The sequence below is a fragment of the Schistocerca gregaria genome, chromosome 10, assembly GCF_023897955.1.
Source record: "Schistocerca gregaria isolate iqSchGreg1 chromosome 10, iqSchGreg1.2, whole genome shotgun sequence".
Taxonomy (NCBI): Eukaryota; Metazoa; Arthropoda; class Insecta; order Orthoptera; family Acrididae; genus Schistocerca; species Schistocerca gregaria.
In genome coordinates this window covers 118,318,395-118,341,277 of record NC_064929.1, presented here as the reverse complement: position 1 = coordinate 118,341,277, position 22,883 = coordinate 118,318,395, and the positions used below count along the sequence as shown (strand labels likewise).

The window sequence follows — 22,883 nt, the reverse complement described above, 5'->3', positions numbered from 1 at the left end:
AACATATTTTCACCACGCTTACTTATGATACAGCAGTAGATTTCGTGCTTTGCGTCTTCTTCATCCTATTATTTGGCTTTATTTTTTCGACACACTGCAGATTTTCCATAACGACTTGGCTTTTTTTTTTTTTTAAACAATAGGTGATCTTCCACGAGAGAGGTCATACATCTAAAATTGAAAATTATTAATGTTTTTGAATGACTGAAGAGAACTGATGTCTACAGTGAGTGAAAATAACAACATAAACTGATGAAGCAATTTTCGTTAAATAACCCCGTTTTTTAAGTGATCAATTATTTTTATTGAAGAAGAATACTACAGTTATTTTTGACGTTATGTGTTACATTATCTTTAAATACCAATACTACGATCTGCTGGAATATGTGACTCTTTTTTTTTAACCACCTTGTGTATTTCGACTGGGAAGTAAATATCGATGTTTTGAAATGCATCACTCTCCAGCAGTTAACCATACAAAATTAATCAAGGAAGTCTGTCATGTAGTTTCCTTTGCTCATTCATAAACCTTACATCGCTAATTCCTTCAAATGGTTCAAATGGCTCTGAGCACTATGGGACTTAACATCTGTGGTCATCATTCCCCTGGAACTTAGAACTACTTAAACCTAACTAACCTAAGGACATCACACACATCCATGACCGAGGCAGGATTCGAACCTGCTAATTCCTTAATCCCAGAGTAATAGAAGGGGGAAATGTTACATTCTTTCTAAAGCACTGCAAATTTTGCTTCTGCAAATGTTATTAAAAGGAAGTTGTAATTTAAGGTTTATGTATTAGTTAATTACAATTATAAAATCTGCAGTGGTATGACACATACAAAATACGAGGGTCTTTTGCGTGAGTGATGCAGCAGTGTCATTGTCGGAGGGCAGTAAGGAACCTCAAACCCCAACGCCACATCCCCAAAATGCACTGCAGCGACGCAGTGCCACCGCCCTGCGGATAAACGCACGAACTCAGGTAGACCGTAAAAGACCGGTGATACTGTAATGCAACTCTGCGTGACTGATGCAGCAGTGTCATGAGTAATGCAAAATAAACTATTTGATCTAGAGGCCTGAAAATGTTTGTGATATTTCAGGCTACCATTTGCAGATTTGATTGTAGCCTGCTTTTTAGATAAGAATATCATAAATGTATGCACCAAGTTTTAAGCATCTACGAAAAGTAACTAATAAGTCTATAGACTTCAAACGTAGACTGGCAGCAAAAATTATAAATTACTGACCGACATAAATGTTTATATAATAAAGTTTATATCTAAGCTGTTCGGGAAAAAAATATTACGGACGGAGCTTGTGTAGTACGCTTTTCTGCCGCCTGTGTTGTTGACCACGCTTGTTCTGTTCATCCGTAGTGATTGTTTTTACTAGCGCTGTTGTGAACAAACGTGCATCTCTGAAATTTTGTTTTCTGCTCGATAAAAGTACTGCTGAAACTGTTTTAATGTTGGAAATAGCTTACCAAGATGAAGCTATGGGAAAAACTCGTGTGTACGAGTGGGTCTCTCGATTTAAAAATGTCGCCATGTCGATTCACGACAAATGTCGTTCTGGACATCCATCAACAACCCGAAGCGACGAAAATATTGAAAAAATTCGAGAGCTTGTGGTCACAGACCGTCGACAGACATTTGATCAACTGTCAAAGGTGAGTGGGTCATCAGGCTCGGTGTTCGTGAAAAGGACCCGATTTGTGGCACACAGGAGACTGGTTTTTCCACTACGGCAACGCACCTGCACACACACACACACACTCACTCACTCACACACACACACACACACACACACACACACACACACACACCTCTGTTACGACAGCTTTTGGCTAAAAAAATAAAAAAAGGTTCCGCTGCCCTATGAACCTTACTCGTCCGACGTGGTTCCGTTTCTTATTTCCTCACAAGAAAAAGAGCGTTAAAGAACACCGATTTGTCAACACGGAAGACTAAGAAAAAAAGAAAAGAGGAGCTGTCAACCGTTTCTAAAGATGACTACGGAAAATGTTTAGAACAGTGGAAGCATCGGCAGAACAAATGCATTAATTGTAATGGAGAGTATTTTGAAGGAAGTGAGGTTGTTTTGTAAACAATTTGAAAATACACAAAAAAAGCACTGAGCACTATGGGACTCAACTTCTGAGGTCATCAATCCCCTTAGTTGTGAGTTGTGCTGTAATGAGTTAACACGTGTTTGTGTCTCTCGTCACGGAAATGGAACCTCATAATATTGCGTAATGATATGCCATTTCTTTATGTGTTAAATTGGGTGAAAACGCGACAACTTACGGTAAGCTTGATTCAAATAGCTCTGAGCACTATAAGACTTAATGAGGTCATCAGTCCCCTAGACGTAGAACTACTTAAACCTAACTAACCTAAGGAGATCACACACATCCAGGCCCGAGGCAGGATTCCAACCTGCGACCGTAGCGGTCGCTCGGTTCCAGACTGTAGCGCCTAGAACCGCTCGGCCATCCCGGCCGGCCTTGACAATACAGGGTTATTCTAAATCATGGACACATTTTCAAAAATTCGTATGTATTCAAGTACAGATTCAAAATGAACCAGCTCTATACCAATCAAAAGAGGAAGTTTCAAAGTTTTTGGCGGGCTGCGACGAGTGGGGCGTTCATGGTTTCAGAAGCGGCCGGTAGAGTTCTCGCGGCAACAGGGCCGTCATTCCGTTACACAGTTGTGAGTGAGATGGCGACTGTGGAGCATAAGGTTTTCTGCGTTCTCGAGTTCGCGAAAAGTGAGTCGCAAATTGCAGTGCAGCGGGAATTTCGTACCAAATTCGGTATCCGACCACCAGCTCACAAAGACATTAGCCGGTGGTTTGAGCAATTTAAATAGACTGGGAGGGTGCGGAAAGGAAAAAGGACAGGCCGACCATATGTGTCAGGGGATAATGTCCGACGGATTCGAGACAGTTTCGGGTGCAGTCCAAGCAAGTCTACCAATAGAGCCAGTCGAAAACTTGGAGTATCTCAACCAACAGCATGGAAAGTTCTGAGACGGTGTTTGCTGTACGAGCCCTACCGATTACAACTTTTGCAGGCTCTCAACTCCAATGACAAAGAAAAGCGTCTCGCATTTTGTGGTTATGTCCTAGCAAAGATGGAAGATGATGCATTTCTGCAGCGTGTACTTTTTAGTGTACTTTTTAGAGATGAAGCGACGTTCCACGTTAGTGGGAAAGTCAGACAGACACAATGTTCGCATGTGGGGTTTGGAGAATCCACATTCACCATTACTACGAGGGTAATTCCATTAGTAAGGTCTCCTATTTTTTATAAGTACATAGACCTGTTTATTCCTACAATTGTTTACATCAGTTTACAGCTTGAACATTTAGTTATTTTTCTCCACTATCACCATTTTTAGAGAAAGCTTTTGACAATGTTGACTGGAATACTCTCTTTCAAATTCTGAAGGTGACAGGGGTAAAATACAGAGAGCAAAAGGCTATTTACAATTTGTACAGAAACCAGATGGCAGTTATAAGAGTCGAGGGGCATGAAAGGGAAGCAGCGGTTGGGAAGGGAGTGAGTCAGGGTTGTAGCCTCTCCCCGATGTTATTCAATCTGTATATTGAGCAAACAGTGAAGGAAACAAAAGAAAATTTCGGAGTAGGTATTAAAATCCATGGAGAAGATATAAAAATTTTGAGGGTCGCCGATGACATTGTAATTCTGTCAGAGACAGCAAAGGACTTGGAAGAGCAGCTGAATGGAATGGATAGTGTCTTGAAAGGAGGATATAAGATGAACATTAACAAAAGCAAAAGTAGGGTAATGGAATGTAGTCGAATTAAGTCGGGTGATGTTGAGGGTATTAAATTAGGAAATGAGACACTTAAAGTAGTAAATGAGTTTCGGTATTTGGGGAGCAAAATAACTGATGATGGTCGAAGTAGAGAGGATATAAAATGTAGATTGGCAATGGCAAGGAAAGCGTTTCTGAAGAAGAGAAATTTGTTAACATCTAGTATAGATTTAAGTGTCAGGAAGTCATTTGACAGTATTTGTATGGAGTGTAGCCACGTATGGAAGTGAAACATGGACGATAAACAGTTTGGACAAGGAGAGAATAGAAGCTTTCGAAATGTGGTGCTACAGAAGAATGCTGAAGATTAGATGGGTAGATCACATAACTAATGAGGAAGTATTGAATAGGATTGGGGAGAAGAGAAGTTAGTGGCACAACTTGACTAGAAGAAGGGATCGGTTGGTAGGACATGTTCTGAGGCATCAAGGGATCACCAATTTAGTATTGGAGGGCAGCGTGGAGGGTAAAAATCGTAGAGGGAGACCAAGAGATGACTACACTGCGCAGATTCAGAAGGATGTAGGTCGCAGTGGGTACTGGAAGATGAAGAAGCTTGCACAGGATAGAGTAGCATGGAGAGCTGCATCAAACCAGTCTCGGGACTGAAGACCACAACAACAACAATCACCATTTCTGTCGATGCATTTTTGTAGACGCTGTGGCAGTTTTTGTATACCCATGTCATACCAGCTCGCTGCCATGCTGTTCAGGAAGTTATGAACCTCTTCTTTCACCTCGTCGTCGGAGCTGAATCCCTGGGACCACAATTAACGCTGACAGGTGCTGTGAGACTCTGAAAACTCAAACGGGCATTTCAGAACCGGAGAAGAGGAATGTTGAGCAAGGTCGTACGAATTCTTCATGATAACGCTCGCCCAAACATCGCTCGGCAAACCGTTGCCCACCAGCAACTGTTACAGTGAACATAATCAGCCACCCACCCTATAGTCCTGACTTGGCGCCCAGTGACTATCACGTGTCCCCTAGGTTAAAAGAACATTTGGCCGGAAAGCGATTCAGCTGCGACGACGAGGTGAAAGAAGAGGTTCATAACTTCTGAACAGCATGGCGGCGAGCTGGTATGACATGAGCAGACAAAAACTGCCACAGCGTCTACAAAAATGCATCGACAGAAATGGTGATTATGTCGAAAAATATCTAAATGTTCCAGCTGTAAACTGATGTAAACCATTGTAGAAATAAACAGGTCTATATACTGATAAAAAATAGGAGTCCTTACTTTGGGATTAACCTCGTACAAAACAAATTAATTATTACCAACTATTAAATTTATTAAATTGATATCAAACATTAAAAAAAAATCTTTGAAACTTCCTCTTTTGATCGGTGTAAAGCTTTTTCATTTTGGATGTGTACTTGCACAAATAAAAGGCGTACAACTTTGCTTCCGCTGTTTGCCGATAGGTGGCGAGAACGGTAAGTAGCAGTCTAAAGAAACAATTTGGAGACGTCAGGCAGTTAGCTTGGACCCCGGTCAACATAACCTCATTCAAACATTAGTCGATTTGTGTCTGCATCATAAAGTTGTTCTTGAACGAAAACATCAGTTTACGTGCGTAATTCTTGTCATTTGTGGGAGTTGTTACTGTTTTGTTTCAACATGAAGAAAACAGCGGCTGAGTCTCATCGAATGCTCTCAAGTACGTATGGTAAGCTCGCTATTAGTGGAAGAACGTGTCGTGGGTGGTTTCAACGCTTCAAGAGCGGTGATTTTAACGTCGTAGGCTGGCAGCAGACTGGCAGAACAGGGGATGTTTTCGAAGATGCAGAATTGGAGACATTGCTGGATGAAGACTCGCGTCAAACTCAAGAAGAATTGGCGCAATTAGTGGGAGCGACAGAGTAAGCCATTTCAAAACGTCTCAAGGTTATGGGCGTGATTCAGAAAGAAGGATCGTGGGTCCCGTGTGAGCTGAAAGCAAGAGACGTTGAACGGCGTTCGTGTGTTTGTGAACAGTTGCTTCAGAGACAAAAACGTAAGAGATTTCTGCATCGCATTGTGACCGGGGACGAAAAATGGGTTCATTACGATAAGCCTAAACGCAAAACATCATGGGGATATCCCGGCCATGCTTCCACGTCGACGGCCGTACCGAATACTCACGGTTCCAAGATCATGCTCTGCATTTGGTGGGACCAGCTGGGCGTCGTATACTATGAGGTGTTGAAACCAAGTGAAAAACAGGTACTCGTTATCGAACGCAGTTAATGCGTTTGAGCTGAGCATTAAAAGACAAACGGCCGCAATACAGCGAGATCCACGATAAAGTGCTAGACACCACGAAGCAAAACAGGTCAAAACGCACTTGGAAACGTTAAAATGGGGGTGCTTATTTTTCTCCATTTCTGCGACTGTTGTTCTGCGATTGAAATGTGGCGCTATACCAGCAGTTTGACAAATTTTGCTGGCAGGAGTGGATCGTAGGCAGCCAGTCACTGTCTCATTGAACGCCGCGTCCACCTGTTTGACACGTGTGGGATTGTGCCAGACCAGCGCTGCGTGTTCTGCTGCAGTGCCAGGGCCCACGTCGGAGGAGTTTGGCTGTGTGTCACCAGACCATAATACAGGGTCTTTCAGAATCAGTATACGCATTCTAAGGCTTATTAGCATTTGTTACATTCACCTTACAATTATAAACAATACGTCAAATGAAAGAGCAACTCAAACAGTTTTTTATGTACCTGTGTGTAAACGAAAGAGTATGAAACGACGAAGTGTGTCTAAAGAGCGTTTCGAACGAATGCATCAAATGTCTCTGAGCACTATGGGACTTAACTGCTGAGGTCACCAGTCCCCTAGAACTTAGAACTAACCTAACGACATCACACACAACCATGCCCCAGGCAGGGTTCGAACCTGCGACCTTAGCGGTCGTATGGTTCCAGACTGAAGCGCCTAGAACCGCACGGGAACGAGTGAGAGTCTGTTCCGTGTTGCCTCGAGAACAGGAGGCTATTCATTAATTAGCAATTCCAGTGATGGCTCTGGAGACTTTTAACCATTTTGACGTTTCGTTTATCGCGTCACATGTGAATTAGTGTCCTGTAGTTCTCATATGTTGGTCAACGGCCTTGCCGCTGTGGTAACACCGCTTCCCGTCAGATCACCGAAATTAAGCGCTGTCGGGCTGGGCTAGCACTTGGATGGGTGACCGTCCAGTCTGCCGAGTGCTGTTGGCAAGCGGGGTGCACACAGCCCTTGTGAGGCAAACAGAGGAGCTGCTTGACTGAGAAGTAGCGGCTCCGGTCTCGTGAACTGACATACGGCCGGGAGAGCGGTATGCTGACCAAATGCCTCTCCATATCCGCATCAAGTGACGCCTGTTGGCTAAGGATGACACGGCGGCCGGTCGGTACCATTGATCCTTCATGGCCTGTTGGGACGCAGTTTAGTTTACTTCTAGTTCATAAGTCACAAAGATAATACACCAAGAAGCCGCGATATAAGATTCAACAATTATGTGGTGAAGTACACTACTGGCCATCAAAATTGCTACACCACAAAGATGGAGGAGTATTAATTTTTTTTTTAGTTTTCATATGTTACAGACAGTATTTGCCTCCGCCCGATTGCGCTAACCAGCTGGTTTGCCATTCGGGTACATCATTGACTGTTTTGTATCGCGCTGCGTTGGCCTCTGATGTATAAATCCGGTTAATTACGATTGTTCATATTGAAGCCCAGTTTGCGACAGGATACTGTCGTGTCCTGACACAGGTGGGAGAGGGAGAAAAGGAGTTACTGGTCAGTCTGCGCTCCCGAGCGGTACAGAGCAGAAGGCAGGCGGACAATTCACAGTGAAGGCATTTGATTGTTTTCTTCTATCTGAGCCAGCAGTGGTACAGGCATTTACTAGAAATGCAGGTGGTGAGACTCGGTAGGAAACTCGTTGTGGAGACTCTTGGACAAACAGGTTTTTGAAATAGTTGTTTATTTCAGACAGGGCTAACTAATACACTGGAGGCTAGTTCTCGGGTTACAAAAAGCACGAATAACACTGTTACAACAGAAGTCCCAGGAGTGGATGTTAACAACAGTTGCAAACACTGGCAGCATCTTAAGGCAACAACTTAGTTGCAAAACAAAACATACTGAATGTGACGCTGTTCACCGAGGCAATCCAACAGAGAGAGAGAGAGAGAGAGAGAGAGAGAGAGAGAGAGAGAGAGAGCAGACTTACGCGGACCTGGACCGAGGCTGGAGACGACGGACGCGGTTTCGGCGCCCAGATCGTCTGACTGAGAACTCCGCCAAAAATGCTGAATGTAGGGGTTTTAAAGAGTCGCGTGGGGGCAATGTTTTTTCCCACTTAAAGCCACCCAGCCAATCCCTCAGGTCTCTTGCAGGCGCCTACCAATCACAGTTTAGTTAGGTCCCCTCTACTGCTCCTAAGGTGGGGAAATTAACGCAGTTGCACTAAGTCCGTATTTGGTGTCAACATTGTTCGGTTGAAAGCTTAACGTAACTGCTCTGCCAAATAAGGCTTGCAACATTATTGTTATACGTCATTTAGCCCCGCCCCTCGGCCGGAGTTGGGACTGCTAGAGTTGTTTTTTTTTTTTTTTTTTTTTTTTTTTTTTTTTTTTTTTTTTTTTTTTTTTTTGTTCGCTCTCTTTCTAACCTTTGTGAGTCTACTGACGTTTGCGTTCTCAGTGCTGGTATCAAGCTGGCTTTATGCGCTAGTACGTGCCTGTTGGTTACAAAGTTCTACGGTGGCAACCTACCACAGCGTCTAGACGACATATGAAGTTACATGTTAATTCCTTGAAGAGTAACTAACGCTCTGGGACCGCGTCTGGGGGCGTCTGCATTTTCGCGAGGCCGTCCCCTTACGGTTTACTTCACATAACAATATCTCTCCTAGTTTCGTCTGCCCTCAGCATCGTCTCTGCTTCCGCTCCTTGGAGCGCCTGCCCTCCTTTCTCACAGCTTCACGATAACACTGCAGTAGCAAGGAATAATCAGTATATTACAATATTTTTCTCTCAACACTGTATTGTCTCCCCACTTTCCACACTTCGCCGATTATGCGATTTTTTGTTCTTTTTAGCCGCGCGGTCAGAGTTATGGACTGTGCGGCTGATCCCGGCGGAGGTTCGAGTCCTCCCTCGGGCATGGGTGTGTGTGTTTTTTGTCGTTAGGGTAATTTAGGTTAAGTAGTGTGTAAGCTTAGGGGCTGATGACCTTAGCAGTCAAGTCCCATAAGGTTTCACACACATTAGAACATTTTTTTGTTCCTTTTATTTAAGTTAGTTTCCCGTGTATCGCTCCCTCTGTAGCCCATCAGCGATGAGTTCGCGGAAGTTTGTCGATTCATACTGAGCAATGTGGGTAGCCTAGTTTATTTTGCACTGTTAGCCCTTTTTGTTAGATCTGATCGTAAAACTACGCTTTGCATAAACTAAAAGTGAGTGCAAGTAATACCACTGTAGGTACAGATGTAGGTCACGCCGCCGAAAGTCTTCCTTCTCTTTTAAATGACGTAGCCTTGAGCAGCGCTTCCAACCTGTGGATTCGCGACTAAGTGTTAACGGCTAGGGAACACGCGAGTCTAAGACTGTGAGACGCACGTTTTGGTGGAAGTAAACCGCACCGAGGGAAGACGTCTGCAGCGTGTGTAGTAGAGTGTTGTCACGTTTCGTGATTAACGCAGCCACAGCCGCGCGGGATAGCCGCGTGGTCTGCGGTGCCTTGTCACGGTTCGCGCGGCTCCCACCGTCGGAGGTTCGAGTCCTCCCTCGGGCATGGGTGTGCGGGTTGTCCTAACGTAAGTTAGTTTAAGTAGTGGGTAAGCTTAGGGACCAATGACCTCAACAATCTGGTCCCATAATAGCTTACCGAATATTTCCAAATTTTCCAACATAGCCACGCTACCAGCCCTTCCCTCTCTTTCCCCACCATATAACTCCTACTCACCCACACTGCTCTCATTACTATTACCGGTATAGGCTAGATCGCAAGGCTCCACTGCGCCGGAGCGAACGCGCAAAAGCGGGCGAGAGTTCTCTCCGGTGTGGACACTAGGCGCGCCTGAGCAAACGGCATTCGCTAGTGTTCGTTCGTGTTCCGCTGTTTGTCGGTGTTTTAGCGAACCGCCAAAGAAAGATCGCGCCCTTTCCACTTAGCAGTTACAGGACGCCGGCCGGAGTGGCCAAGCGGTTCTAGGCGCTACAGGCTGGAACCGCGCGACCGCTACGGTCGCAGGTTCGAGTCCTGCCTCGGGCATGGATGTGTGTGATGTCCTTAGGTTAGTTAGGTTTAAGTAATTTTAAGTTCTGGGGGACTGATGACCTCAGAAGTCAAGTCCCATGGTGCTCAGAGCCATTTGAACCATTTTTGAAGTTACACAACGCTTTCGTTTGCTGTCTTGTCTGCTTCTCTTCCTGACATGAGTTGCGTGAGCGATGGTGTGGTCTGAAGAGAATGAGATGTTGGTGCCAGAAGAATGTAAGTGTTATATGCGCTTCTGGGATCTAAGTGATTCCAGTCGAATGCTTTATAGGCCAAGAACTAATAAAAAATAGTACATAACTGTTTACCACAACAAAAGAATCGATTCAAAAAGGCAAGGCGACAATAAGACAGATAAACATGGCAACAGGCCAGAATTATCTGCAGACATTAATAATGCTGCACGAAAAATATTTGAGTCGATCAAAAATGATAAGAATATATGGTAGAATGAAGTATGTGAATGAGCGTCAAAAGAGAGGCGCATAAAATGGAAAAAAAAATGGAAATGCTCAAGAAAAATTGAACACTACAATCAATTTAAACAGCAAAGAAAGGAACCAGCAAAGATAATTAGAAGAAGTAACAGAGGTTTTTAAAAGTGGAAACTTGAAGAAATTGAGGAAAACTTTTTAAAAACTAAAAAAAAATGGCTATGAGCATTATGGGACTTGACATCCAAGGTCATCAGTCCCCCCTAGAACTTAGAACTACGTAAACCTAACTAACCTAAGGACATCACACACATCCGTACTCGAGGCAGGATTCGATAATACAAAAGTTGAAGAAACAACTGACAGAGAAGTGTTTAGTGAAAAGGTACTGAATATGGAAGGATTCCAAGGTAGGTGTGTGAGAAAAACTGATGTGACGTAATCAGAGGACAGGGAAAAAAGACATAGTACAGAGGTGAAAGAGTAGTGCAAGGAAAGAAGAGAATAATGAATAAGGAACTGGGGTTGGCACGTGGTCCTTTGTTGGCCCATACGAGGAAGCGGAAAAGACCGCAACGTGAGAATTAATCGAACAATCGATTATCAGGATTCACTTCATCGATACGAATAAGCCACTGGTTTAAACAATCGAAATGGCCTCGTATCTCGGTCGCCTGTCGCCACAGTGGAGTAGAATAGCCACCAGCCGGCCTCGGTCGGGTCCACGAGGCTGCGTTCGCTTCCCCCCTCCCCTCGCACTCGCGACTTCCCCCACCCGGTCACCCCTCCCCCCACCACTCGGCCCGTCTCACGCGTGGCCCGCTGTCGCACATCTGGCTGCTCAGTAGCCGCCAGGCATCTGGAGCATGCGGTGCGTTGTCCGTGGTTGCGTGTTGCGGCGTTCACAGTCTCGCGTGTTCCGCGGTGCAGCAAGTGACAACCCCAGCCCGTCCTGTGTTATGTCAGCGGCACCGTGATGGCTACGCTGCACGGACCCGGCCATCGGAAGCAGGCAGTTTGCCGACGCTGCGAGGATTTCAAGAGGTCCGCATTTTTTCGTCTGTGTAACTCTTTCTTGATAACCACCTAAGTTTGGTTTTGAACCTGTGACATCAGCAGTGTTTCGCGGCTGCGTTGTATATTTAAAAAGGTGTGTCACATATTTCTGCAGGAGGTAGTACTGGTAAAAACTAGAAAAATACCTCCTACAATAATACAGTGAGGTATCAAAAGTCATGGGACAGTTCCTAATCTCGGACCTCTTTTTGCTCCGGCGTGTACCTGACAAGTTGTTGTAAGCTCCCTGCAGAAATATTGAGCCATTCTGAAACTTCCTGGTAGATTAAAACTGTGTGCCGGATCGAGACTCGAACTCGGGACCTTTGCCTTGCGCGGGCAAGTGCTTTACCAACTGAGCTACCGAAGCACGACTCACGTCCGGTACTCACAGCTTTACTTCTGCCAGTATCCGTCTCCTACCTTCCAAACTTAACAGAAGCTCTCCTGCAAACCTTGCAGATCTAGCACTCCAGAAAGAAAGGATATTGCGGAGACATTGCTTAGCCACAGCCTGGGGGTGTTTCCAGAATGAGATTTTCACTCTGCAGCGGAGTGTACGCTGATATGAAACTTCCTGGTAGATTAAAACCGTGTGCCGGATCGAGACTCGAACTTGGGACCTTTGCCTTTCGCGGGCAAGTGCTCTACCTGCTGAGCTACCCAAGCACGACTCACGCCCCGTTCTCAGAGCTTCACTTCTGTACCTCGTCTCCTACCTTCCAAACTTAACAGAAGCTCTCCTGCGAACCTTGCAGAACTAGCACTCCAGAAAGAAAGGATATTGCGAAGACATTGCTTAGCCACAGCCTGGGGGTGTTTCCAGAATGAGATTTTCACTCTGCAGCGGAGTGTGCGCTGATATGAAACTTCCCAGCAGATTGAAACTGTGTGCCGGCCCGAGACTCGAACTCGGGACCTTTGCCTTTCGCGGGCAAGTGCTCTACCAACTGAGCTACCCAAGGACGACTCACTCCCCGTCCTCACAGCTTTACTTCTGCCGCTACCTTGTCTCCTACCTTCCAAACTTTACAGAAGCTCTCCTGCGAATCTTGGAGAACTAACGCTCCAGAAAGAAAGGATATTGCGGAAACATGGCGTAACCACAGCCTGGGGGATGTTTCCAGAATGAGATTTTCACTCTGCAGCGGAGTGTGCGCTGATATGATAATTCCTGGCAGATTGGAGCACTTATCCGCGAAAGGCACAGGTCCCGAGTTCGAGTCTCGGTCCGACACACAGTTTTAATCTGCCAGGAAGTTTCATATCAGCGCACACTCCGCTGCAGAGTGAAAATCTCATTTTTGAACAATTCTGCCCTCTATAACCGCCCGTAATAGCGAAAGTGTTGTCGGTACAGGATTTTGTGCGCGAACTGCCCTCTCGATTATACCCCATAAATGTTCATTGGGATTCATGTCGTGCTACCTGGGTGATCAGATTATTCTCCTGAATTATCTAGAATGATGTTCAGACCAGTCGCGAACATTTGTGGCCCAGTACATGGTGCATTGTCATCGATATAAATTCGATCGTTGTTTGGGAGCATCAAGTCCATGAATGGCTAGAAATGAAGCAACCAGACATAATCATGCCGGCCGGTGTGCCCGAGCGGTTCTAGGCGCTACAGTCAGGAACCGCGCGACCGCTACGCTCGCAGGTACGAATCCTGCCTCGGGCATGGATATGTGTTATGTCCTTAGGTTGGTTAGCTTTAAGTAGTTCTAAGTTCTAGGGGACTGATGACCTCAGAAGTTAAGTCCCATACTGCTCAGAGCCATTTTTGACATAATCATTTCCAGTCACTGATTGGTACAGTTCGACCAGAGAAGCTAGTGCCTTCCATGTAAACACATCCACACCATTATGGAGCCACCACCAGCTGCACAGTGCCTTGTTGACAACTTAGGCCCATAGCTTCGTGGGGTCTGCACCACTTTCGAACCGCACCATCAGCTCTTACCAGTTGAAATCGGGACTCATCCGACCAGCCCGCGGTTCTCCATTCGTCTAGGTTCCAATCGATATGGTCAGCAGCCCAGAAGAGGCGCTGCAGGCGATGTGCTCCTAGCAAAGACACACATGCGGGTCGACCGCTGCCATAGCTCACTGATGCCGTATTTCGACCGTACTGTCCTAACGGGTACGTTAGCCATGCGTCCCACAGTGACATCTTCGGTCATTTCAAGCTGTGTTGCTTGTTTGTTAGCACTGACATATCCACGCAGACGCCGCTGCTCTCGGTCGTTAAGTGAAGTCTGTCGACCTATGAAATTTGTTCTCGACACATTCTTGACACTGTGGATCTCGGAATATTGCAGTCCCTAACGATTTCCGAAATAGATTGGATTAGATTACTACTGGTTCCATAGATCATGAATACGACACTTCGTAATGATGTGGAACGTGCACGGTTAATAAAAGGTGTCTGTACAAGATATTACATTACACAAAATATGAAATGACAATTTTTTTTTTTTTTTTGATGGGTGGTGGGGAAACTGCCTGCTTACTATATCCAAAAATTCATCTGATGAGTAGAAGGAGTTGCTATTCAGAAATTCTTTTAATTTCCTTTTAAATGCTCTATGGCTATCTGTTAGGCTTTTGATGCTATTGGGTAAAGTACCAAAGACTTTTGTCGCAGCATAATTTACTCCCTTCTGAGCCAAATTTAGATCTAACCATGAGTAGTGAAGATCATCCTTTCTCCTAGTGTTGCTGCCAGACTTCGGTAAGTGCTGATCGGAGGGGTGGGTGGATATTTGCTGTGTTTTCTGATGAAAGCTGGTTCTGCCTCGATGCCAGTGATGGCCGTGTGGTGGGAAGGAGACCAGTTGAGGGCCTGTAACCAACTTACCTGTGTGCCAGACACTCTGGAGTTATGGTATGGGGCTCGATTTCGTATGACAGCAGTGGTTATCTAACGCAATCTGACTGCAGTTTTTATTTCTTCAGCGTGGCCATTCGACCTTTTGTGCTGCCATTCACGAACAACATTCCACAGAGTGTTTTCCAACAGGATAACTGTCGCCCAAATACCGCTGTTGTACCCCAACATGCTCGACAGAGTATTGAAATGTTGCCTGGTCCGGGGGTTCGACCTTTTTAGCTGCCATTTACGAACAACATTCCACAGAGTGTTTTCCAACAGGATAATTCTCGCCCATATACCGCTGTGGTGCCCCTACATGCTGGACAGAGTACTGAAATGTTGCCTGGCCTGCTCGATCACCAGATCTGTCTCCAATCGGGCACATATGGGACATCATTCACAAACAGCATTAACTGTCCCTGTACTGACCGATCATATGCAACATCCATGGAACTTCCTTCCAAAAACTTGACATCCGACGCCTGTACAGTACAGTGCATGCACTTTTGCATGCTTGCATTCAACATTCTGGCGGCTACACAGGCTATTAATGCACCAGCATTTCACATTTGCAGTGCCTTATCTCGCGCTTACATTATCTGTGATCGTGCAGTGTATGTTACCTAGATAAATGTATTCTCGAAATTTCATCACTCTACATTAATTTTTTGCTTTGGAATGTTTTTCGCTAGTGTGGATAATGTTTAATTGAATGAATGTGGTGCATTTCTCATTGTATTACTCGTTGGACTGTGAATTAAGAGAATCTTCGATAGCATCTGTGACTCTATTCCGAATAGTTTGTATGTCGTATCTGATACACAAACAGCGGTCAGATCGTGAACGGAACCGTCCAGTCGGTTAAGTTTCCTGGAGCAGCTTTCCCATGTTTTGTGTAATTACGTGAGGTATAGCCTTAACGCAAACGACACACGGAGGGCTCAGACGAAAGGCAATTACTGCTATGACGGGATGGACGTTTAATTGTGCAGAAAACCAGGAGGGGTTGCATCTTAAGCTCTTGGAGGTGTCAACAACAAGTTTACCATCTCGAGGGCACTACGGATTTAATTCAGCATTGTGATGCACCGTCCCGAATGGGTAATAGCGCCGCGCGGAATTAACCGAGCGGTCTAGGGCGCTACGGTCATGGACTGTGCGGCTGGTCCCGGCGGAGGTTCGAGTCCTCCCTCAGGCATGGGTGTGTGTGTGTTTGTCCTTAGGATAATTTAGGTTGTGTATAAGCTTAGGGACTGATGACCTTAACAGTTAAGTCCCATAAGATTTCACAGACATTTGAACAATTTTTTTTAATAGCTGTGGTGCGATGCGTGTGCACTAACACTAATAACATATGCTTCAGAACGTCTGTAAGGTAACCTGCTCGCAAATTTCGATGACTTATCATTTGTCACGCGTAGAAGAGAATGTCTTTGTTGACACTCGTCGTGTTCATTTAACAAATGCGACGGTTTGCCTTTTACGTGCCTTTTGTGGACAGTTGCGTGGTCTGCTTCGCGGGAAAGCATGAGAAAGTGTTGTATGAGTGTCCCACTAGTGAAACCGCCACCAACTCGTCAGTACAGCGGTGGAGCCGTGGTCCCCTTTCCCACGCTGCAGGGAGCGTGCGAAATGCAAGTGCGACTTTATTTATATACAGGGTGGAGCACAGGAAACGTATGTTTTTTAAGCGCTAGTACACGGCGACGAGAGGGGGTTTTGACCTTGAATGAATGTTGGCAGACTGCCCATACAATGCAGTTCCAGTCGCTATGGAGCGTTGGAGCATCGTGTGTCCCTTGTCGAGCAGTAGTTCAGAAACAATGATTCCGTAGTCACAGTGCAACGTCTTTTCCGTCAAAATTTTAGAGTTGGATGTCGAGCTGCAGTGCCTGATCCAAATACTGTACTCCGATGGGTTGCGGCGTTTAGAAGTTCTGGATCTGCGATCAAAAAGAAACCACCTGGTCTCCACGTTCAGTTCGTACTCCAGAAAATGTAGACAGAGTGAGAACAGCAGTTCTTCCTAGTCCGAAGCGATCGGCTACACGGCAGGCTGTAGCGCTTGGTACGTCACGTCGTTCGCTTCACCGCATCTTACATCATGATCTGAAGTTTCACCTGTACAAGATAATTATCGTCCAGTAGCTTGTTGTTGTTGTTGTTGTTGTTGTTGGTGGTGGTGGTGGTGGTGGTGGTGGTGGTGGTGGTCGTCGTCTTCAGTCCTGAACTGGTTTGATGCAGCTCTCCATGCTAATCTATCCTGTGCAAGCTTCTTCATCTCCCAACCTACATCCTTCTGAATCTACATCTACATCTACATCCGTACTCCGCAAGCCACCTGACGGTGTGTGGCGGAGGGTACCCTGAGTACCTCTATCGGTTCTCCCTTCTATTCCAGTCTCGTATTGTACGTGGAAAGAAGGATTGTCGGTATGCTTCTGTGTGGGCTCTAATCTCTCTGATTTTATCCTCATGGTCTCTTCGCGAGATATACGTAGGAGGGAGCAATATACTGCTTGACTCTTCGGTGAAGGTATGTTCTCGAAACTTTAACAAAAGCCCGTACCGAGCTACTGAGCGTCTCTCCTGCAGAGTCTTCCACTGGAGTTTATCTATCATCTCCGTAACGCTTTCGCAATTACTAAATGATCCTGTAACGAAGCGCGCTGCTCTCCGTTGGATCTTCTCTATCTCTTCTATCAACCCTACCTGGTGCGGATCCCACACTGCTGAGCAGTATTCAAGCATTGGGCGAACAAGCGTACTGTAACCTACTTCCTTTGTTGTCGGATTGCATTTCCTTAGGATTCTTCCAATGAATCTCAGTCTGGCATCTGCTTTACCGACGATCAACTTTATATGATCATTCCATTTTAAATCACTCCTAATGCGTACTCCCAGATAATTTATGGAATTAACTGCTTCCAGTTGCTGACCTGCTATTTTGTAGCTAAATGATAAGGGACCTATCTTTCTATGTATTCGCATCACATTACACTTCGCTACATTGAGATTCAATTGCCATTCCGTGCACCATGCGTCAATTCGCTGCAGATCCTCCTGCATTTCAGTACAATTTTCCGTTGTTGCAACCTTTCGATACACCACAGCATCATCTGCAAAAAGCCTCAGTGAACTTCCGATGTCATCCACCAGGTCATTTATGTATATTGTGAATAGCAACGGTCCTATGACACTCCCCTGCGGCACACCTGAAATCACTCTTACTTCGGAAGACTTCTCTCCATTGAGAATGACGTGCTGCGTTCTGTTATCTAGGAACTCCTCAATCCAATCACACAATTGATCTGATAGTCCGTATGCTCTTACTTTGTTCATTAAACGACTGTGGGGAACTGTGTCAAACGCCTTGCGGAAGTCAAGAAACACGGCATCTACCTGTGAACCCGTGTCTAAGGCCCTCTGAGTCTCGTGGACGAATAGCGCGAGCTGGGTTTCACACGATCGTCTTTTTCGAAACCCATGCTGATTCCTACAGAGTAGATTTCTAGTCTCCAGAAAAGACATTATACTCGAACATAATACGTGTTCCAAAATTCTACAACTGATCGACGTTAGAGATATAGGTCTATAGTTCTGCACATCTGTTCGACGTCCCTTCTTGAGAACGGGGATGACCTGTGCCCTTTTCCAATCCTTTGGAACGCTTCGCTCTTCTAGAGACCTACGGTACACCGCTGCAAGAAGGGGGGCAAGTTCCTTCGCGTACTCTGTGTAAAATCGAACTGGTATCCCATCAGGACCAGCGGCCTTTCCTCTTTTGAGCGATTTTAATTGTTTCTCTATCCCTCTGTCGTCTACTTCGATATCTACCATTTTGTCAACTGTGCGACAATCTAGAGAAGGAAGCACAGTGCAGTCTTCCTCTGTGAAACAGCTTTGGAAGAAGACATTTAGTAATTCGGCCTTTAGTCTGTCATCCTCTGTTTCAGTACCATTTTGGTCACAGAGTGTCTGGACATTTTGTTTTGATCCACCTACCGCTTTGACATAGGACCAAAATTTCTTAGGATTTTCTGCCAAGTCAGTACATAGAACTTTACTTTCGAATTCATTGAAAGCCTCTCGCATAGCCCTCCTCACACTACATTTCGCTTCGCGTAATTTTTGTTTGTCTGCAAGGCTTTGGCTATGTTTATGTTTGCTGTGAAGTTCCCTTTGCTTCCGCAGCAGTTTTCTAACTCGGTTGTTGTACCACGGTGGCTCTTTTCCATCTCTTACGATCTTGCTTGGCACATACTCATCTAACGCATATTGTACCATGGTTTTGAACTTCGTCCACTGATGCTCAACACTATCTGTACTTGAGACAAAACTTGTGTGTTGAGCCATCAAGTACTCTGAAATCTGCTTTTTGTCACTTTTGCTAAACAGAAAAATCTTCCTACCTTTTTTAATATTTCTATTTACGGCTGAAATCATCGATGCAATAACCGCTTTATGATCGCTGATTCCCTGTTCTGCATTAACTGATTCAAATAGTTCGGGTCTGTTTGTCACCAGAAGGTCTAATATGTTATCGCCACGAGTCGGTTCTCTGTTTAATTGCTCAAGGTAGTTTTCAGATAAAGCACTTAAAATATTTCACTGGATTCTTTGTCCCTGCCACCCGTTATGAACGTTTGAGTCTCCCAGTCTATATCCGGCAAATTAAAATCTCCACCCAGAACTATAACATGGTGGGGAAATCTACTCGAAATATTTTCCAAATTATTCTTCAGGTGCTGAGCCACAACAGCTGCTGAGCCCGGGGGCCTATAGAGACATCCAATTACCATGTCTGAGCCTGCTTTAACCGTGACCTTCACCCAAATCATTTCACAATTCGAATCTCCGTCAATTTCCTTCGATACTATTGCACTTCTTATCGCTATAAACACGCCTCCCCCTTCACTGTCCAGCCTATCTCTGCGGTATACATTCCAATCAGAGTTTAGGATTTCATTACTGTTTACGTCTGGTTTCAGCCAACTTTCTGTTCCTAGTACTATATGGGCGTTGTGACCGTTTATTAATGAGAGCAGTTCTGGGACCTTTCTATAGACGCTCCTGCAGTTTACTATTAGCACATTAATATTGTTATTCCTTGTTGCATTTTGCCTACTCCTGCCTTGCCGCGTCTCAGGAGGCGTCTTGTCGGGCCTAGGGAGGGAATTCTCTAACCTAAAAAAACCCCATGTGCACTCCACACGTACTCCGCTACCCTCGTAGCCGCTTCCGGCGTGTAGTGCACGCCTGACCTATTCAGGGGGACCCTACATTTCTCCACCCGATAGCGGAGGTCGAGAAATTTGCACCCCAGCTCTCCGCAGAATCGTCTGAGCCTCTGGTTTAAGCCTTCCACTCGGCTCCAAACCAGAGGACCGCGATCGGTTCTCGGAACGATACTACAAATAGTTAGCTTAGTGTATTCGTCTCTTGGTCTACCTCTACGATTTTTACCCTCCACGCTGCCCTCCAATGCTAAATTTGTGATCCCTTGATGCCTCAGAACATGTCCTGCCAACCGATCACTTCTTCTGGTCAACTTGTGCCACAAAATCCTCTTCTCTCCAATTCTATTCAATACCTCCTCATTAGTTATGTGATCTACCCATCTAATCTTCAGCATTCTTCTGCAGCACCACATTTCGAAAGCTTCTATTCTTTTTTGTCCAAACTATTTATCGTCCATGTTTCACTTCCATACATGGCTACACTCCATACAAATACTTTCAGAAATGCCTTCCTGACACCTAAATCTATATTCGATGTTAACCAATTTCTCTTCTTCAGAAACGCTTTCCTTGCCATTGCCAGTCTACATTTTATATCCTCTCTACTTCGACCACCATAAATTATTTTGCTCCCCAAATACCAAAACTCCTTTACTACTTTTAAGTGTCTCATTTCTTAATCTAATTTCATCAGCATCACCTGACTTAATTCGACTACATTCCATTATCCTCGTTTTGCTTTTGTTGATGCTCATCTTATATCCTCCTTCCAAGACACTGTCCATTCCGTTCAGCTGCTCTTCCAACCGCTCCATCAGCTTAGTGAAGGGGATTTTGTGCAGCGCAGAGAGTTTTGTCGCGTAATGGTCGAAATTTTTACGGAAGATGTAGATGCTACAGTCGTCATGAGTGACGGAAGCACATTTTCATGTAGACGGTTACGTCAATGTTCAAAATTGTCGGTATTGGGCGCCGGAGAACCCACATGCATTACACCAAAGACCTCTCCACAGTTTAAAAGTAACAGTGTGGTGCTGCATTTCAAAGATGGGGATTGTTGGGCCCTATTTTTTTGAAGAGGGAGGAACTGCGGTTACTGTGCCAACAGCGCGCCACGTTAAAATGTTAAACAACTTTCTTCGTCCAGAAATTGAAAGGCGTCAAATGAACATGAGAGAAATATGGTTTCAGAAGGGCGCTCCCACAGCCCACACGGCTAGAGCATCCGTGGTTCGACAGATGTTCCCAGGACATGTTTCTTGGAGATATGGTGACGTTTACTGGTCCCCTCGCTCACCCAATTTGTCGATATGCGACATCTTTTTGTGGGGATATTTAAGATCTAATGTCTAAATGAACAAGCCTCACACAATCGATGACCTGAAGAATTCCATTCGTCAGGAAATTGAAGCCGTGCGGAATAACATGTTGGAGAGAGCCATGCGTATCTTTCGGGAGAGGATACAAATTGGTATCCAGCAACAAGGACGTCATCTCCAAGACATTTTTCGAATCTAATTGAAGCATGTATATTTCAAAACTGCATTAAAAAATCTTAGCACCTAATGCTTGTTTTTATTATTTTTATCAAACCGATCTAGGTGCTACAGTCTGGAACCGCGCAACCGCTACGGTCGCAGGTTCGAATCCTGCCTCGGGCATGGATGGGTGTGATGTCCTTGGTTAGTTACGCTTAAGAAGTTCTTTCTAGGGCACTGATGACCTTAGAAGTTAAGTCCCATAGTTCTCATGGCCATTTGAAGCATTTGATGAAGGTCGGACTCAACATTTCTGTAAATTTTTTTCGGACGGTATTTCATCATAGACAATTGCATAATCTGTAAAAGTTTTGAGGTTGCTGTAAATATTGCCTCCCAGGTGATTAGTATACAACGTGAACAGCTAGGGTCGCAACACATTACCGTGGAGGACCCCTAAAGTTGCTACTACATCTCATAATTGACTTCATGTCTTAGGAAACCGTGATCTTTTTTTCGTTATAAATAATAAATCGTTTATTGCGGGCTACCGCTTTGAATCCGTGCTGCAGTTAATTTTCGCGTCTGGCGCCGCAAAATACAGTTTTACATCAATGTCGGAGCGCCCCATTCTGCTGTCTCACGATGTCTAATGAGTACTGAGGTCGCTGATATGGAGTACCTGGCAGTAGGTGGCAGCACAATGCGCCTAATATCAAAAACGTAAGTTTTTGGGGTGTCCGGATACTTTCGATCACATAGTGTAGATACGCCACAAACCACCGTAAGGTGAGTGGCGGAGGGTACCCTCTACCACTACTAGCCATTTCTTTTCCTGTTGCATTCGCAGACAGAGCGAGGGAAAAACGACTGTTTGCTTGCCTCCATATAAGCCCTAATTTCTCGTATCTTCGTAGTCCAAATGCGCAAAGTATGTTGGCGGCAGTAGAATCGTTCGCCATTCAGCTTCAAATACTGCTTCTCTAAATTTTGTCTATAGTGTTACTCGAAAAGAACGTCGCCTTCCCTCCTGGCATTCCCGTTTTAGTTAGTAACAAATCTAGCAAAAAAATGGCTCTGAGCAATATGGGACTTAACATCTGAGATCACCAGTCCCCTAGAACTTGGAACTGCTTAAACCTAACTATCCTAAGGACATCCCACACATCCATGCCCGACGCAGGATTCGAACCGGCGACCATAGCGGTCTCGCGGTTCCAGACTGTAGCGCATAGAGCCGCTCGGCCACTCCGGCCGGATCAACATATCTAGCAGCCCGCCTCTGAATTGCTTCGATGTCTTCCTTCTCAATCTCACCTGGTACGAATCCCAAATACCAGAGCGGTACTCATGAATAGGTCGCACCAATCCCCTGTATGCGGTCTCATTTACAGGCGAACCACACTTTAGTAAAATTCTCCCAATAAAGCTAAGTCGATCATTCACTTTCGATACCACAGTTTTCATACGCTCGTTCCACCATATCGCTTTGCAGTGTTACGCCCGGATATTTTTAAACGACTTGACTGTGAAAAGCAACACACTATCAGTATTGTATCTGAACATTACGGGTTAACTGTTGCTAATTATCTTCATTCCGCAAGCGCGCGACCGCTACGGTCGCAGGTTCGAATCCTGCGTCGGGCATGGATGTGTGTGATATACTTACGTTAGTTAGGTTTAACTAGTTC

The 22,883-nt window shown here is 45.1% G+C and overlaps 1 protein-coding gene across 2 annotated transcripts in view; it reads left to right on the top strand.

The window, feature by feature from the left end:
- LOC126293451 (uncharacterized) overlaps positions 1–22,883 on the top strand; it is a 693,872-nt gene that overhangs the window by 64,908 nt on the left and 606,081 nt on the right. Inside the window, exon 1 of one of the 2 annotated variants that reach the window (XM_049986685.1) lies at positions 11,408–11,587. The exons of the other annotated variant lie outside the window; for it this stretch is intronic. Coding sequence (XP_049842642.1) covers positions 11,520–11,587 — 68 coding nt within the window. The 5' untranslated portion in view covers positions 11,408–11,519. Of the gene's footprint in view, positions 1–11,407; positions 11,588–22,883 lie in introns of those variants that run through there. 2 annotated transcript variants of the gene reach the window in all.